This window comes from Torulaspora globosa, chromosome 4, assembly GCF_014133895.1.
Source record: "Torulaspora globosa chromosome 4, complete sequence".
NCBI classification, from domain to species: domain Eukaryota; kingdom Fungi; phylum Ascomycota; class Saccharomycetes; order Saccharomycetales; family Saccharomycetaceae; genus Torulaspora; species Torulaspora globosa.
Window position 1 is genome coordinate 39,441 of NC_050730.1, and position 16,533 is coordinate 55,973.

Below are 16,533 nucleotides of genomic sequence, written 5' to 3' on the forward strand. Positions count from 1 at the left end.
CCAACAAAAAAGGTAGGGCGACGTTCAGCAATGAGCACTAAGCGGTTTCATGGATTAATTTTGAGTGTACTCCTTTTACAGGCTGCGGCTGCTATGGAGATGCCCGATGGCGAAGAATATACGAGACCAAACATTGTCGATGCCGGACCAAAGACGCTCCATTGGATAACTTCTCTATTACTGCTTCTCGTCGTTCCCTCTTTTGCTACAGCTTTAGCTTTTGCTGGCAAGATATACTCGTCAGTGTTTCTACAGGTCCTTTCAGGCGTCTATGCACTTTTGGAAGCATTGGTATTGAGATTTAATGATGGGGATGGAATTGAGAACAGAACTTCCAGAGGATCTGCATGGAGTTTATTGATACTTACGTGGGTCTCCGTCGTAGTTGGCGGGCTAGCCACCGGAAGCGGGCTTTTGGCCAGAAACCAGAAGATGCAAAAGATAATATCACACACCGGTGAAGCTAAATTGTCACTTCTTCACCGAGCTTTATCACTTGCAACCGTTATCAATGGCTGGGTGAAGCTTTGCTTGGCCCCAGTCGCCATGTTCGGCTTTTGCAGAGAGAAACACACCGGTCAGTGCATTGCTCATGGCATAATGGGATCCGCGTTTGTCCTATATGGCTTTATTTACACGACAGTTCTTGTTGTGCCTTGGCTCAGAAATTCTCAAGCGCCTTACTCGCAGGATCACATCGACAGCTGGGTTATGTGCATATGGGGTATTGTCAATACTTTTACTGAGCATAGATGGGGCCGCGAGGACTGGAGTATGAGCGACTATCAGCATACGATAATGGGCGTGATCTGGTGGTGTGGAGGAATACTTGGTATCTTTTTGAGCAGGAAGGGCAGAAGAACGTTTGTTCCTAGCTTAATCATCATCTTCACGGGATGGGCGATGTCGGAACACTCACAGCACCTTTTCATCAGTACAAAGGTCCACTATGTTTTCGGATTAGTACTGATGACCGGTGGTGTTCTGAGAATCGTTGAGATTTCATTCCTCTTGAAAGATGAAAGGGCAGCTGATAAAATATACTCCCTCCAGTACCTTGCGCCATTCTGTTTAGTTTGCGCAGGGATTATATTCATGGGCGCCAATGAAGAACAACTCATTCTGGTTCTAAGACTTGGAGCAGATCATAGTGCCTATATTCTCCTTCTTGGATCGGCCGCCTTCATGGTTTATTTCTGGATGCTCGCTTGCCTGGAGTTTTATCTGCACTTGATAGAAAGAAGCCAAAATGGATTCCTGACCAAGTACTCCAACTTGGAGAATGCTGAAAGCAGTCAGGACTACGAGCTGGAGGTTGTTTCTCAGGAGCAACTCTAAATTGTTTGACCTTACCTAACGAGAACAATGTGGATCATTGAGTCCAATAATAAGAAATCCAAGCGCGACTATCTCAAACAGCGATTATGTCGATGAGTTATTCTGGTTATAGAAGGTTATGATAGTGTTTTTTAGGAATGCAAGAGCGCTGAATTGATGCCGAAGGTCAAAGAACTGTTTAAACTCAATACGCATTGGGATGTGTCTGTCTCATTCGCTTAGTCCGTAAAATCTTCTCGCTTAAAGGAAACGAGAACTGCTAGTGATGTTAAAACGACTGGCTATTGGAGAAAGCGACTTTGGCGTACGCGCTTGTCAGTAAATATTCTTGAGCATTAACGAGAAGTCCCACCATCAGCAGGCATCTGTACTATGACTTGTAGGCACGAATTGCCAGTAAAGATCTAAGAATTCTTTGAAGACCACTAATTATCACCTATTCCTTTGAACTGGCAGAGTCTATCTGATTTTTGCAGCTCCCATCAAAGCCAAGCGATGTATCGTAAAACCATTAAAGTAAGAGGTCACAAGCACTATTAGAGACCAAAGTATCTGCTTTAGCAACCATAGTGCTACGACGGCTGCAGACAACGTAGAGTATACTAGATAAATGGCTTGCAGTGTAGCTTAGAACTTTTCTGTAAACCAAAGCCGCTCAAGAGGAGAGAACAAAGCTTAGAGGTCACTATCATTTTGGTAGATAAGCTGCAGATGCAACAAGCATCTTCAGAGACAAGACCCATCCATGCTTTGATGTCTCTGGTGAGTTGTCTGAAGGCGAGGTTTTCAGAGGGCGATCTTTCAATCATTTCAAGGTCTACTGTCAAAATACATTGTAGAATGAACAAGAAAGGCATTTGATGAATCATCTAGGACAGCAATTGGTATCGTGGTCGAAAACGGGGCTTATAGCATATGGGGATTCAAAGTCGACCGATGCTAACCTTTGTGTCACTTTTCTGGAGGTAGTCAATGGCACTAACTGGAGATTTCATCCACCTCAGAGGTACGTTTTACACCCTCAATTGCATGAAATTCAACCTAATAGTGCGGGTTCATCCGGGCTGATATCAGGCAATGCTGCTGGTGGCTCAGGCCATACACCAAACCTCAGCGCTGGGAGCAATAATGAAAAGCAACATCCACACCAATTCTTTTATAACATATCATCTGTACACTGGAACAACTGGTTTAGCCTTCCTGGAGACATGCTCGCAGTTTGCGATGAAATAGGCAATATGACTATGTTAATTTCTGGGCAAAGCCCAGAGGGCCCATCAACCATCGACAAGTTAACGATGCTATTTCAGGATAATGTCTACAAAATATACAACCACGTTATGCCAATGAATCCGATATCCGCGTCACATCCAAGGAGCAGGCCGGAGAGAAAACAGACGAAGAAGGAGTATCATACCACCGTTTTAGACTTCCATTGGCTCAGCTCATCTAAGCCGGTTATTGTCTCGCAATTCTGCGCTTTCGACAGTTCTGCGAAAACTTATAGAAATAAAGCCCAACAGGTGCCACCGTTCAGCGTATTTCATCCACCGTTCATGAAGTATGCGTGCATTGCTGTACGAAAGAACGGTCAAATTGATTTTTGGTATCAGTTCTCAAACTCTAAGGACCACAAGAAGATCACATCACAACTGATGTCATTTGACAATCAACCCGGGAAAGAGCTGGATTGGTTAATGTTCGCCCGGATCACTCCGATAAACGACGATCAGAGTATGTTGATAACGACATACTCCAAACTTTCAAAGAGACTAACATTTTTCACGCTCCATATGAGCTGGAATGTCAACACTGCAAACCCAACACTTCTGAATGATCCCTCTTTGAAGATATCCCACATACTCGAAACAACGTTAGACGTCGTGGACACTGAAGGGTACGTTCTGGATCTCACCCATTTACACGTTTTGTCTAAATCGCCTCTTGAGAAGAATTCTTCACCTGAAATACTATTGGTTTACAACATTGGTGGAACTACCAAGTCCCTAGTCAAAAGATTTCGACTGGTAAAGACACATTTGAGCCAGGCTTTCATAAATATCCTAAAGCCCGACGCCACCGTCAATGTGGATGAGAGTAAGCAAATGGTACGATCAAAGCGCTACAATCTTCTGAGCGTCGGCAGATTGGTATTCGACAGCCGCGTCCTGTCTGTGACATCCGAAATGCTTGACAGCTTTATTACATTTTATCTTCAAGATGGTTCTATCACGTCTTACAACCAGAGTGATTGGATCCTGGAGAACGAGCGATTGAATTTTCAGAGCCAAGAAGGTAAATTCCGTGATATTCTGACCTCAATTTTGAGCGTTGGATTCAAATATCCCCAACTGCCTCCCACTTGCGCTATAGAATGGATGCAAGTATCTCCCGCTATGTGTGGGATCATTTTCAAACTGCAAAAGGATGATACACCAAAATTCCTCTCCATCTATAATGATGAATTCACGAATTCTGCCAAAGATACAATTCATGCCACTGCCTTCGCTTTCGGTTTTGTTGCCAGCATACATAGGCAACTTTCGTCGGAAGATTTGTCGATTGCTTGTAAGACCCATGTATTGAAAATTGCAAGCACTGACGAGAACAGAGCCAAAGAATTCATAACTACTTTGATGGCCTGTGTTTATTCATTTTTTAACGTTTCTCCAGATGCTAGAAAGGAGATCATGGACAAGATGATTTCAAGTAGGCCAATCCAGAAAACGATGTTACTGCAATTGGAACTCGGTAGTTGCTTCTCACAGAGCAATATCTATGAAATGGCGCGCATTATCATGTCGCTGAGAAATGTTCTCTTCGCTTTTAGTGGCGTAGCCCGCAATCTTCATTTTGCTATAGAACAGTTGAGCAACAGCAGCATTCAACACCCCGGTGGCTCTTCGTTTCAGACGTCGTTTTCGAAGCAAGATTTGGTGCATTCTCTAATCCCCATCTCCAGATGGTTTGTCAAATTCGTGACCTTTCTCATCCAGGAGGCAATCCTACTGATAAATAATCCAGAGGAGCGGACCAACACGGTAGTTCTTGGAGTCCTTGGAGCTAGAATGCCCAGAACATTGATACTTTCAATCTTGAATGAGATCAAAAAAGTGACACAGCTGGTTACAAAATTTCCCGAAACAACTTATCCAGTATTAAACGAGTCATCTAATTTCCTCAAGATGGTCCTTGGAGAATCCCCGGTGAATTTTGAAAAGTTCGAGACTTTTCTGGTCGATGTTAACAGCAAGTTTACCGCTTTTAACGAGCAGCAACCGTCAAGCTCACGCGAACCCTCTCTTCTGGTGAAAGCAGAGATACCATCCAACGTCTCCAAAATCGGGGACTTTCTCTTGGCGTACTCCAACAACGCCGTTATTTCGCACATCAAGCCAGCCTCGGTCTATTTTGTGGACACTAGTGGTCTCAGAATAACCAACAGCGAGCTATTCCAACCTGCGCTTTTCAAGCTTCTCCAGCCGCTTGAGAATGGGCTTGTTATAGACACCGAGGACCTGCCCGAAGCCTATAAGACTTCGGAAGCCTTCTGTCAGATCAATTACGATGCAATCTCACACGATTACTTAACTCCGGATGAGCTGCAGGACAGAAAGTTGAAAAGATGCAGCAGATGTGGTTGTGTTACAAGAGCCGGCTACGTGATAGCCAACACCAAGACCATAGTCCCTACAAGCATCCAAACAAAGCGATGGCCAACCATATATGCGAGAATCTGCATTTGTTCCGGCTTTCTCTACGAATTGGAATTATAGAAGCAACATATATAGATCTAATTAGAAAGATGTCAATTTTCCACCGTGTATTGCCTGCTTCGTATGCGAAATGTGTCTTACGTTCTTATATTTCCTAGGTCGGCGATTGCCTTTAACTTAAAAATAAGCTGCTGCAAGGCACTGTATCTCTAGATTTGCATTAGATGCATAAGAGAGACGACAAAGGCACCTTTATTAGTCTCGAAATCGACAATGAACTTGCCAGCACGCCAGTTTTACAATCCATTAGATGAGTCGCAGATCGAGTTCATTCCGAGCGACTCAGAGTCTTCGAAGGGAAATGTGGTGAGAACTACTAATGACAGCCTAGATGGCAGCTCGGATAAGGAATCGATTGGAGACCATTCGTTGTTCACGAAGGACCATACGCTCAGCTCACGGAGGGGGTCTATTACAATGAGCGAGCTTATTTCCAACAGTTTGAAGCAGACTCAATCGATCGACAGCCCCAGACTGGATTCGTATGCTCTGTCTCGGATGAGTTCGTCTACTTCGTTGAGCTCCAGTGTCATAGATCGTGTGAGATACAAAATAGTGTTGAGACTGAACCCCAGAGAGAAAAGCCTGCTGCGGGAGTCATGGTCCATGATCCTTAACGAAGACATTGCCAGCCCCCCCACTAAGACGGGATCGAACGGAAAGAAGACTCACCTGAACCATAAGACGCATGCCGTCGATTCGCAAAAAAGGCGTTCTCGCCAGAGTTCCGCTAGCAGCATTAATAGCGCCGTCAACGTTGCGGTCGAAACTAAAGGGAATGCACATTCAAACGCCTTTGCTAGTTCATTATTTTGCTCCCAGTTCTACGCCAATCTTCTTTCGATGGACCCAGACCTGGAGCGCATCTTTTCTTCCACCAGACACCAGGCTGTGGCATTCGCAGGCGTTTTGACCGCAGCCATCAAAAACCTCGAGAACCTCCAAGCACTAGAGGGTTTTCTAGAAAGTCTTGGAAAGCGTCACGCTAGAATACTCAACATAGAGCCTCCTCATTTTGAAACCATGGGCGTCGCTTTTCTAAAAACGCTGCAGGACAGATTTGGCGTCCACTGCACAATAGAACTCGAAGAGGTGTGGTCACGACTCTACTCCTATCTCGCCAACAGCATCCTTCAATTCGGCATCGATCCGTACCTCCAAGTCGATCTCCAACAAGATACCCTTGTGTTCCCGGTCCCTAACTTGCAAACTGGAGCAAGCCAAACCGTGAGCAGACTGAGCAGCCGTATCTCTCTGTCCGACTCTTTGAGATCAGGCGCTTTTACGTCTACAAGAGATGATCACGTCGCAGAACATAGAGACAGAAAGGCGTCAACCAAGACGGCTGCGCCTGCGAGCGACAAGAAGACAGGTCACTCTTCTACTAGCAAGAAGGCCCAAGCTCATAGGAACAAGAACAAGAAGGCGTCCAAACTCAACTTCTCGAGTAATCAAGATTGCGTAGTCATGTAACTATTTATTCAAGTTGACTGTTACCCGGCGATCATTGCAACAGACGCGTCGCGTCAAAGGTCAATCGATTCTTCAGCTATATCACATATCAAAGAGCAAGAGACCAAGCATTAGATCCCAACAAAGAATTAGTTCCTGAGCGTTTCTGAGAAATACCAATAATCTTGCCAGGTTAGGTCGATGAACTGCGGCTTTGAAACGGTCAAACTACATAACTCGGGGGAACTGTAGATAGCATACAGGAATGTTGACGAATGAATCATACGACAGTTCAGATGTTCTGAACTCCTCATTTTACTCTTCGACGTCAATTAACACATTGGATCATGCAAAAAATTTTAGGAACTCTTTGATACTCGCTGACCTTGATGAAGCAGGCTACGGCAATTTAACGGGGCAGACCAGTCAACGCTCTGAGGATGCAGGTGAGGACAATATCGCTTTTCCTGCAGACAGCCACAAGGAAACGGCCACTATGAAGATGAGCACTTCTCCGTCTCTTAGTGCGTTAGCAGGGATTTTGAGCGAAAAGTCGAGGCAGGCGAACGAGAAGTTGAAATCAAGCGAGCTATATGGCTCGGCGACAATGGAGGAAGAGGAAGACGCACCAGAGATAAGATCCGAAAGAGTAAGGGACGATGTCACGGCGCGAACCGCGGGCGGAACTTCTCCGAATTTATTTGAGCTGAACGACAACGAAGAGGTTTACTGTCCTGACACCAACTTATCGAATAATACTTTTTACTCTACGCAACCAGATTTCTTGAGCAGCCCAGACCCTACCAAGGGAGACTATTCACGGACCTTCCAGCCCAACAAAGAGGAGCCGTTAATGGAACAACAGTCCTCTGCAGCCCGTCAGCTCTCCAAATCAGATATTAGGCAATCACTTGAAAACCAGCCCAAGACTCAGAGGACTGTTTCAACAACACCAACCGAACAAAATCAGCAGAGTAAGAAGAGAAAAAACTTCTTCTCATTTCTTAAGCGCAGAAATAATACCGATATCTTGAAAACGGACAGCCCAGGAATTCCCAACTCAGCGACGTTTTCGTTGAGCCACTCGTCCTCCCCCACTCAATTAGCACCAGAGAGAATGACCAAAAAGTCATACAGCAGCAGCAATATCTTCAGTACTTTCAGGAAAAATAGAGACATAAAGAGAGAGAATATGCTTTCACAAGAGCATAAAACGTACAAGAAAGAACCAATCAATGACCATACGCAATTACAGGAAGATAAAAGGACTGCTGAGAAGCTGACTAGAACCTTGCCTAAGAAGAGCAGTAACGACATCTCGAAGAGAAAACCCACCCCTTTGAATTACGAACACGTACATGACGGAGCCGAACAAACGCCGCGGACTGCTAAGTCACCAATAGAACCAGCTGCGAGTGTATCCGAAATCAATACCATAGATCCAATCATTACAAAGTTGGATACAGGTGAAGTACGCTTCCCCAGATCTTTGGATAAACAAGAAGTCGATTCGATAGTGTCTATTGAACGTTCAAGATCAACGAAGTCTAACAAAAGAAGCTCAATTGCATCTCATAGAAGATCCTTGACAGAGACGCTTTCGGCAAATGCCCAGAATGAAGGGATGTTCATTATGGAGGCGTCATCGGTTGTTCTCTCTACTCCAGATCTGAGTAAATCGCCTGCCAGTAGCATTCTGAGAAATGGCAAATTCGATCCAATCGAGTTTTCGTCAAACAATTCGGTAATGCTAGATGACCAGAGCGAACATGCATTATCTGTACATTCGACCCAAAATGCGCTCTTGGTTCCAGAGCCGATTCAAAATCGGCTGTCAATGGCTTCCATCGAGGAAAGATTGAATGAGTTAACCGTTGATTCTGAAGATGACGAAACGCCAGCAGAAAAACAGCTTGACACTGAGAATCTCGACGAAGACCCAGAATTCATGTCCGACATAATGGAGTTTGCAAGCATCATTAATTTCGGCGACGGAGTTAATTTCGACTTCGATTCTAAGACAAACACTCTGGAGCCCGAGCTTTCCACCTTAAAACCACTCGCCAAGAATACATCGACTCTGCCGACAACAGATGAATTTATAGACGAACAGGACGTTGCACGGCCGGGCCTCGGGATAACATATGACGATATAATACCCGAGCATCAAGTTAATCATACACAGGCTACCTCCGCTGAAGATAACGAAGAAGATGAGTTTGAAAACGAAGATTTCAACACTTTGAGCGATGTTGCCCAGCAATCACCACAGCTGAAAGCGTTTATGCCGGAGTTCGAAGCCAACAGACCGCTTTCCATGTCTTTCCGGGGCCTCAGAGCCCCGAGCTTCAATGCATCAGTCACAGGATCTTCCGCTACCGATTCAGCTGCCCGGGTAGATCACAAAAGCCTTGCCAGCTCGGAAAGACGTCAATTCAACTGCGTCAATTTCTCCTCCAAAATTATCCTTTACGAGACCTACGGGGAGGACGAATACGACAGGAAACCAGATATCGCCACTTGCAATCAGTTGACTCCACAACTGGCACAACTAATAAAAGCAGAGCTGAATGAACTCAAAAGCGACATGGAGGTCCATGAGGACTCGCGATGCTACACACATTTTTTTTGATGCTCCACAATAATCTATAAGCGATTTAATAATATGAATGAATATGAATGCGCAGGACCTGGGCTGCCAGAGCCCAGATATGATCCGAACTCGATTCAAATATTGGTATTATGGTCAAATCTCACGTGATCCGTCATTAGCTGGGTTGAAAATTTAGTATAGTAGAACCGGAATGAAGTACGGCGATGAGATACACCATCTAAGGCGTTACATTGCGATCATAAGGTGGAATTGACCAATGAGCTCTGTTTCACCAGATGAACTTCCCGTAGAAGTTCCAGAAAAGGTTTTTCCCGGACAGCTCATATGCCCAGAATTCGGCGTGAAGCAGCAAGCGAAGAACGACATAGTATACAAGTTTGTGAGCGGTCAAGGGACACAGTTTCAAGAATACCAGTACGAGGGAAGCAAGATAAAGGCTATAGTCTCAACCCTGGTTGGAAATGTTGCATTCAAAGCTGTTCAATCGCCACGTAGCGATAATGACGAGGACTCATCGGCCGACAAGCGACTGCTAGAGATTGATACTCGCAATAGGACAGTTGTCACTATCGAAGTCTCAGTGTTGCAGAAGAATAGTAAATTTGAAGACAGGAATGTGAACGATGATTTCGCAAACAACCTTCCGAAGGAGGGAGATATTGTATTAACGAGAGTGACAAAAATATCCCAACAGAGAGCTAATGTAGAGATCTTGGCAGTCGAAAACCAGCCTGTCCCTATAGATAGCGGCGTCGGAAGCAATGGATCAGGAATAGTAGCAGCACAAGGAGGTTCGGGAGCAGCTACGTTTTCGATAAGTCAAGCTTCCTCTGATCTCGGAGAGACCTTCAGAGGACTTATTCGTTCTCAAGATGTGAGGGCCACAGAAAGGGATACAGTCAAAATAATAGATTGTTTCAAGCCTGGCGACATAGTGCGGGCGCAAGTCTTGTCGTTGGGTGATGGTACTAATTATTACTTATCCACTGCAAGGAACGATCTTGGCGTAGTTTTTGCGAGAGCATTCAACGGCTGTGGCGGATTGATGTATGCGGTGGACTGGCAGACAATGGCCGCTCCAAGTACTGGTACGACGGAGAAGCGTAAATGTGCGAGACCTTTCTGATTTCCGATAGAGAGCAATAGGACGGAAATGTGCCTTTATTAACATTGCGTAACTGTATAAAGTGTATATCGAGCCTTAGACTCAATGCATCCCAGTCTCTAGCGCTTATTTTTTTACTGGATAAATCAATTCTTCATGAGTACCCCTTAGATCATATTCACTAAGACCGATGACCGATCCGAACTTCTGGAATCTCTTTAGATAATGTTCCCTCTTCTCGCGTGAGTCCTCGACTAATTTGGGCCAATAAACTGCGTGCTTGTAGTTGAAATCCAAATAACCTCCGTACAATTTATCTAGCTGGTCCATTGGCACGTATCCCACAAATGGCTCGTCGAAGACCAGCTTTTCCCTGGTCAATGGATCAATGAAGGGATGAATTAATTTCAAGAAAGTCCATGCTAGCCATGGTATATTGGTCAATAGTGCTTTGCCCAATCTTTCTGGATAGTGAGTTTGCAGTATGTGCAGTACTTCCTTTCCGACCCCGAGTGGTGGAATCTTGCTGTTACTTGAGACTTTGGGAACATCCGAATATTCTTTGAAATCGATCAGAAGCGCCAATGAATCCTGTCCCACAGGCATAAAATCGATAACCCTCTCCAGCATGAAGACCAGATGCTTCACCTGCCTGTGGGAAGTCTTCGTATTTTGCCTCCCGGGCTTCAGGTAGAGTATAGGACGGGCTTCATTTTCGTAGCCCAGAACAACCTGCTTACCGGTCTCGTTTTCTGGAGCAACCTCCTCCGAAGTCAGCTCATCGCCGTTTTCTTCGCCCATATGACTAATACCGAACTCTCTTCTCCATGCTATGGACTGCGAGATTCTGTCGACACAGTCTTTCAATACCCACTTCGTGGCCCTCAGATATCTCAAGAAGCATTCTCTTGTTAGCCAAGCCTTTTCGTTATCCGTCAGAGCTTCCAACTTCCCGTCCTGGTTCTTCTCGGTCTTGGGTAGCTTCAGGTCCGGATTGCTAAAATGTTTCAGCACTTCTTGGTACATATTCTGCTGCTCAGCCGTGAGTTCCTTGGCCTTCGGAGGCTTAATTTCTGAGGGCAGTTCCTTTACGGGAACGTCTATCTTGATCAGCTTCTCATCGGGTATCGTCTTTTCGGTCTTCCGGGACAATTTCTTAAACATTCTGTCCAACAATTACCTGATTCACCAGAATCCACAGCTCTCAGCCCAATCTTCAAATCTCTACTCTGAGAGATCTAACCTCTTGTACCTATTTTTCACTACCACGAAACCAACAGCTCCGATGACTAAGCTACTGCAACGACACAACCAGAAAATCTGATAATCCAGAGCACTAGATGTGGTCAATTGGCCTCCTTATGGTCCTCAACGACTCCAATTGCACCATTAAAATGTGTGTTGTGAAGTGGAAGAAATCTGTTCACGGTTCATAGGAAGTTTTGTCTCGCGGCGCTGGATTCCGCGGATCTTGGTAAGCCAAATAACGCCTATTGGCAGTCGACCTGTTTAAATGCTATAAAACTATCGTTCAGATGCGTTGTTCTTGGCGGTGCGGTGTCTCTTGTCGAATATGTAGATGCTCCTGTGCTGGCTCCTGTTTCCGGCGACCGGGCTGTCCTGCGTAGACGGATTCTGGGACGGCCTGTCGAAGAGTGCGGATTTCTTCTTGTGGCCTGATGTAGCGTTTCTTGGACCCGCAACAGGCTGCGAAGGCGGCGCCGGCGGCTCTCTGGTCCTGGCAATGGGTACTGCCGGTTTCTTCTTGAGAAATATGCTAGGTGGTTCGGTCCTTCTCTTTTTTATTGCTGGCGGGAGACCTGGGTTAGCGTCTGCTGGGGAGGTGGCCTCTCTTGGTGGTTCGTCCACTATCTTTCGTATCGGGATCGGCTCTGAACCCGCGTGCGGTTGGGGAGAGCCAGTTGGAGCTCCGCCAGCCGATCCACCGAACGCAACTCGCGTCGCATGTCGCTTGGCTATGTCGAAGCCGCCATTTTTAAAATGTCGAAGTCTCGAGTCGTGTTCCTTCATGCTCTTGCGAAATAGTTCTGAATGGTGCTCTTTCGCGCTCCTCCTCGCAAGCCCTTTGGCGCTGAAAGGTGGATCCACCACAACTATTTGGTTCTTTATTCGCTCCTGCTGGAGCTGCTTCATCTGCAATCGCAGTCTTTCCGCACTCTTCTCTTGCTTCCTTATTACATCTTCCTGATATCTAAAGTACAGCATTCGGTATGGCATCCTGAACTGGCCGTTTGACCGACTTTTCCTCAGCGTCGGTTGCAAATACGTCTCAACGAGCTCAGGATCTGCCTCAAGCAGCGCTGGGTCATTTTCCTGGACGAAGTCCATGTAGTATTGTCTTATCACATCCTTCTTTGACACAAAAGATTCATGAGTGCTTGTCGGGAAGTCCTGCTTCAACAGATTAAGCCATAATTCGTCATCTTCGAAAATGAGCAGAACGTTGCTCTTCTCCAGCCTGCACAGCTGATCGAATTTAACCTTAAGCAGTATGTCTTGTATCAACCGGTATGGAACGTTCGCAACGTTCTGTATCTGCTGATAATTCCTCATTAGGCTGATTTCGCAAAGTTTGCTTAAACTTTTCATGGTCGCTGAATGTCTGTTGCCATATATCACACTTTGATGGGCCTCTTATGGATTCCTTTGAACCTTTATTGCGGTCTGTTCCTTAACCTTACCGGTGAAGCTGCAAAAAGACTACAACTTACTAGCTTAAGCGCTTGGTCGAAAACATTCGCATAGTGCTAAAGAGGACAATCAGGCCTTCTTCGCCCATTCGCCAGTAATCCAGATCCGTTAGAGATGTTAGCACTCTGTTCGAGTGGTCCTCAGCGCCCCGACGCACCTGCCGACGGGTCTACAGAGCACTTGGCTCGAGACGGAGGCGTTTTGGCTCTTTAATTCATAAGTGCATGACAAGTTACATATCCCGAATATATACTCAAATGAGCTATTCACCACGCAGAGCCTTGATGACAGCGGGCCGTCTCATCATCTGCTTTGTCCATTTGTAAACTTCTGGGAATTCTACTTTGATATTGATCCCAATCCTGTCGACGACATTATTCCATGGCACAAACGCCAAGTCGGCAATCGAAATGCTGTCTCCAACCAGCCATACGGGGTAGTCGAAGAATCTACTCTGCGACAGCGGAGTAGTACCAGCGGAATATGCTGGCGCGTTTTCGGTGTCAAGTTCCATGATCAGAGCCTCCCTCCTTTCAGCAAGCGCCATTTCGACGACACCGTAAACTCGTCTCACCTCATCTGTGTATCTCTCAACCGCGCTTGCTATCTTTTGCGAGTGGAAGTATCTGAAATGCAAAGCCTGCCCAATCATTGGAGCGTGGCCGGATGTCTGGAAGAACAGCCAGGCGTTTATCTGCGCTTGGTCTGCTAAGTTATCTGACCACAGTGGCGATTCTCCTGTCTCTTTGTAGTATTTGTTGACCAGATGAAGAAGTATGGCGCCCGATTCCCAAATTGCCAAATTATCCATGCCGTGATCGATTAACGCAGGGACTCTTGCATTCGGATTCACTGAGACAAACTCGGGAGCCCTATGCTCGCCCGCGTTGAAATCGAGGAAGAAGTTATTGTAAGGCAGACCGAGCTCGCTTAGCACAATGGCCACTTTGAACCCATTCGGAGCTGACCTGTGCGAGAACAAGGTGTAACCCTCCATCGGCTGATTCTGAAAGAAAAGTCTGATCCGAGAATCGTCCACTGGCCCCAGGTTAGAGAAAATTTGTTGCTCCTGTGCCTGCTGTCTTTGCCGCTGCTGTATTTGTTGCGCCTGTGCTTCTGCATGCGCTGCGGCACCGCTCTGCGTCCTTTCATTTCTGGTTATAGTCTCATCACTGTTGCTATGTCCCTGTGAAAGCTCGAAATTTATGTTGCTTTGATCCGTCGTTGTATTACTATTACCCAAGTTGACTTGGCGCAAAGCACTCGAAAGGTGCGAAACAGTGTTGTTGTTGCTATTTCCACTATTATTCATTTTCCAAGCTTGCAAACCTTTTAAATTCACCAATAAAAGAACCCGAAGTTGGTATGTTCACTCAAAATGGGCGAAAAAAGGCCCAATCTTTAGCCTTCGAGTATTATTCGCCTACCAATAAGAGAAACAACTGCTCCCAATTGTATAAGCTGTACAAGATAGCCCGTTGAACGCTTATCCTCTTCTAACCGACCCTTCTGCAAACCAATTCGCCTAGTCTTTTTCGTCAGAGGCCCTGCCAGCGTAGAAGAAAATTTTCATCTCGACGTCTAGAACGAGACCCGCGCCAGGCGAAATGACAGTAAATCATTAAGAAGTGGAAAATACAGCGAACAGTAGAGCGGTCATTTCCCGCCCTTCCTGCTGTTCCTGCTGTTCTTGATCTTCTTGCTGGAGCGCACATCCGGTCGGAGCTGGCCTCGCAGCGCCACGTGGCCGCTGGAGTGCACATGTTTGAACAGCTTGTTCCTACTGTCAAAGCGCTCGTTGCATGTGGCGCATACCTGTGTCTGGGAAAAACCGTTTTGCTGGCACTTTCCTCGGACGTTTTCTCGTTTGGGGCTAGTTTTCTTTGATTTGGCGTTTGTTGTCGCACGTTTGTCGTGCCAATCGACCTCATCAGTGCCGCCTTCACTGTTGAGGGAGGCCAGCAAGTCGTCGAGTATTCTATCCCTGCCTTCGTTTTCGCTTTCTTCGCTTTCAGAATCTTCAGACAGCTCAGCGGTCATCTGGGCTAGTTGTTCCTCTATTTTCGCCAACTCTTCAGTAATCGAGTCTAAGGCGCTATCCCCTTCGTCTTCATCATTTTGCTCTCCTTCGTCGTCATCTGCTTGGGGTTCCGCTTGCTTCTCACTCTCGTACGGTTGTTCATCTGCAGAATCAAAGTCCTCCACTTCAGAGAGATCGTCCAGTCCCAGGGTCATGCTCTGCTCTTTCATCTCCTTGCGGACCTCAGCAACCTTCCGCTTGTGCATTTTGGTATTGCAATGATTCTCCAACTGTTTTTCAGATTTGAAACGCTTGTTGCAAAGAAAGCAGTCGTAGACAACAATTTCTTCCTCCTCCTTGTCGCTTGCGCTCAGATTTGTTTGGTCGTCGGAATTGCTGGCATATAATTTCTCCATCTCTTCAAAATTATTCTCATCTACCGCCTGCCACCCCTGGAGCTCAAACTCGCTAGCAAGTTTAGTCCTTCTATCAGCCAAATACGCATCCTTGAGTTCCTTTTGTTTTTGGCGTGCCTTCTCCCTCTTCAGTTCTTCAGCCTTTTTGGCACCTTCTTTCATTCTCCTGTCAAGTTTTTTGATGAATGCAACAAATCGTTTCACGGTCTTGTTATACTCGCTTCTAGCTTGTTGTCTGGCCTTCTCATTCCTCTTATTGACCTCTCGCTTTGTTCTTCTGTCGTAGTTCCTCGAATACATGTACTCATCTTTCCAGCTGAATGATTTCAAAGAGCTGAACTCGGACCACTTCCTGTAGAATGCTTTTAGATATTCATAGCTTGTAGCAGATGATCCAAAAGGCGGAAATAGCATAGAGTCAGAAGACTTCTGGTAATTTTCCGCATATTTACTGCAGGCTTGCAGGTAACCTTCTGAATTTATATTCGTTTCGAAGAAATCATCCTGGTACAAGTTGAACTTGCCAAGACCCAACCTTCTTCCATTGTAAACTTCATCCTTGGCAAGCTTGGCGAAGACCTTCCCGGCAATTTGATAAAAGCCAGCCGGTGAATCATCCATCCTTGTATACAAAGCAGAGTTGAAGAACATCAATAGCTCATCTGTAGTGACTCCTGTCACGGATGAATCTACTTCATACTCATAGTCACCGTCTTGTCCAGCTCCAATGGGCTCATCGCTCAGGATTTGCTGCTTATGAGAGTCATACCAAGCTCTTTCCTGAGGATCAGACAAGACTTCATAAGCAGCTCTTATTGTGGCAAAGATCTCAGTAGATTCTTCAACGCTGTCAGGGTTCTTATCGGGATGGTATTGCAAGGCCTTACGACGATACGCCTTTTTCAATTCGACATCATCAGCGTGAGGTTGGACATCTAAAAGCTCATAGTAACATGTTCTCATAACACAATCAGCTACCTTGGACGACTAGTAGAAATATATTGCTTGCTAGAAGTTCCAATGATATCTAAATACAGTAGATCCTTGGTAACCTCGACGGAACTGCTAAAAATTTTTTTATTGTCCTTTTACTCTATATA

The 16,533-nt window shown here is 45.8% G+C and overlaps 9 protein-coding genes across 9 annotated transcripts; 5 read left to right on the top strand and 4 right to left on the bottom strand.

Moving 5' to 3' along the window:
- Positions 1 to 30: 30 nt before the first annotated feature.
- YTP1 (Ytp1p) lies at positions 31 to 1,338 on the top strand (the record flags this gene model as incomplete). Its single annotated transcript, XM_037283282.1, has 1 exon — positions 31 to 1,338. One exon carries the CDS (start codon positions 31 to 33, stop codon positions 1,336 to 1,338), a length of 1,308 nt encoding a protein of 435 aa, XP_037139178.1.
- Positions 1,339 to 2,198: 860 nt separating this feature from the next.
- SIN4 (Sin4p) lies at positions 2,199 to 5,114 on the top strand (the record flags this gene model as incomplete). Its single annotated transcript, XM_037283283.1, has 1 exon — positions 2,199 to 5,114. One exon carries the CDS (start codon positions 2,199 to 2,201, stop codon positions 5,112 to 5,114), a length of 2,916 nt encoding a protein of 971 aa, XP_037139179.1.
- Positions 5,115 to 5,327: 213 nt separating this feature from the next.
- HG536_0D00270 (uncharacterized protein) lies at positions 5,328 to 6,587 on the top strand (the record flags this gene model as incomplete). Its single annotated transcript, XM_037283284.1, has 1 exon — positions 5,328 to 6,587. The coding sequence occupies one exon, from the start codon at positions 5,328 to 5,330 to the stop codon at positions 6,585 to 6,587; it is 1,260 nt and encodes a 419-aa protein (XP_037139180.1).
- A 244-nt stretch (positions 6,588 to 6,831) lies between these two features.
- Positions 6,832 to 9,198, top strand: BNI4 (Bni4p; the record flags this gene model as incomplete). The annotated part of the gene is made up of 1 exon (XM_037283285.1): positions 6,832 to 9,198. One exon carries the CDS (start codon positions 6,832 to 6,834, stop codon positions 9,196 to 9,198), a length of 2,367 nt encoding a protein of 788 aa, XP_037139181.1.
- Positions 9,199 to 9,436: 238 nt separating this feature from the next.
- CSL4 (exosome non-catalytic core subunit CSL4) lies at positions 9,437 to 10,306 on the top strand (the record flags this gene model as incomplete). The annotated part of the gene is made up of 1 exon (XM_037283286.1): positions 9,437 to 10,306. The coding sequence occupies one exon, from the start codon at positions 9,437 to 9,439 to the stop codon at positions 10,304 to 10,306; it is 870 nt and encodes a 289-aa protein (XP_037139182.1).
- A 105-nt stretch (positions 10,307 to 10,411) lies between these two features.
- PDR16 (phosphatidylinositol transporter) lies at positions 10,412 to 11,449 on the bottom strand (the record flags this gene model as incomplete). The annotated part of the gene is made up of 1 exon (XM_037283287.1): positions 10,412 to 11,449. One exon carries the CDS (start codon positions 11,447 to 11,449, stop codon positions 10,412 to 10,414), a length of 1,038 nt encoding a protein of 345 aa, XP_037139183.1.
- A 360-nt stretch (positions 11,450 to 11,809) lies between these two features.
- Positions 11,810 to 12,895, bottom strand: ELA1 (elongin A; the record flags this gene model as incomplete). Its single annotated transcript, XM_037283288.1, has 1 exon — positions 11,810 to 12,895. The coding sequence occupies one exon, from the start codon at positions 12,893 to 12,895 to the stop codon at positions 11,810 to 11,812; it is 1,086 nt and encodes a 361-aa protein (XP_037139184.1).
- Positions 12,896 to 13,259: 364 nt separating this feature from the next.
- On the bottom strand, positions 13,260 to 14,309 carry URE2 (glutathione peroxidase; the record flags this gene model as incomplete). Its single annotated transcript, XM_037283289.1, has 1 exon — positions 13,260 to 14,309. One exon carries the CDS (start codon positions 14,307 to 14,309, stop codon positions 13,260 to 13,262), a length of 1,050 nt encoding a protein of 349 aa, XP_037139185.1.
- Positions 14,310 to 14,653: 344 nt separating this feature from the next.
- Positions 14,654 to 16,396, bottom strand: JJJ1 (Jjj1p; the record flags this gene model as incomplete). Its single annotated transcript, XM_037283290.1, has 1 exon — positions 14,654 to 16,396. One exon carries the CDS (start codon positions 16,394 to 16,396, stop codon positions 14,654 to 14,656), a length of 1,743 nt encoding a protein of 580 aa, XP_037139186.1.
- Positions 16,397 to 16,533: the final 137 nt, after the last annotated feature.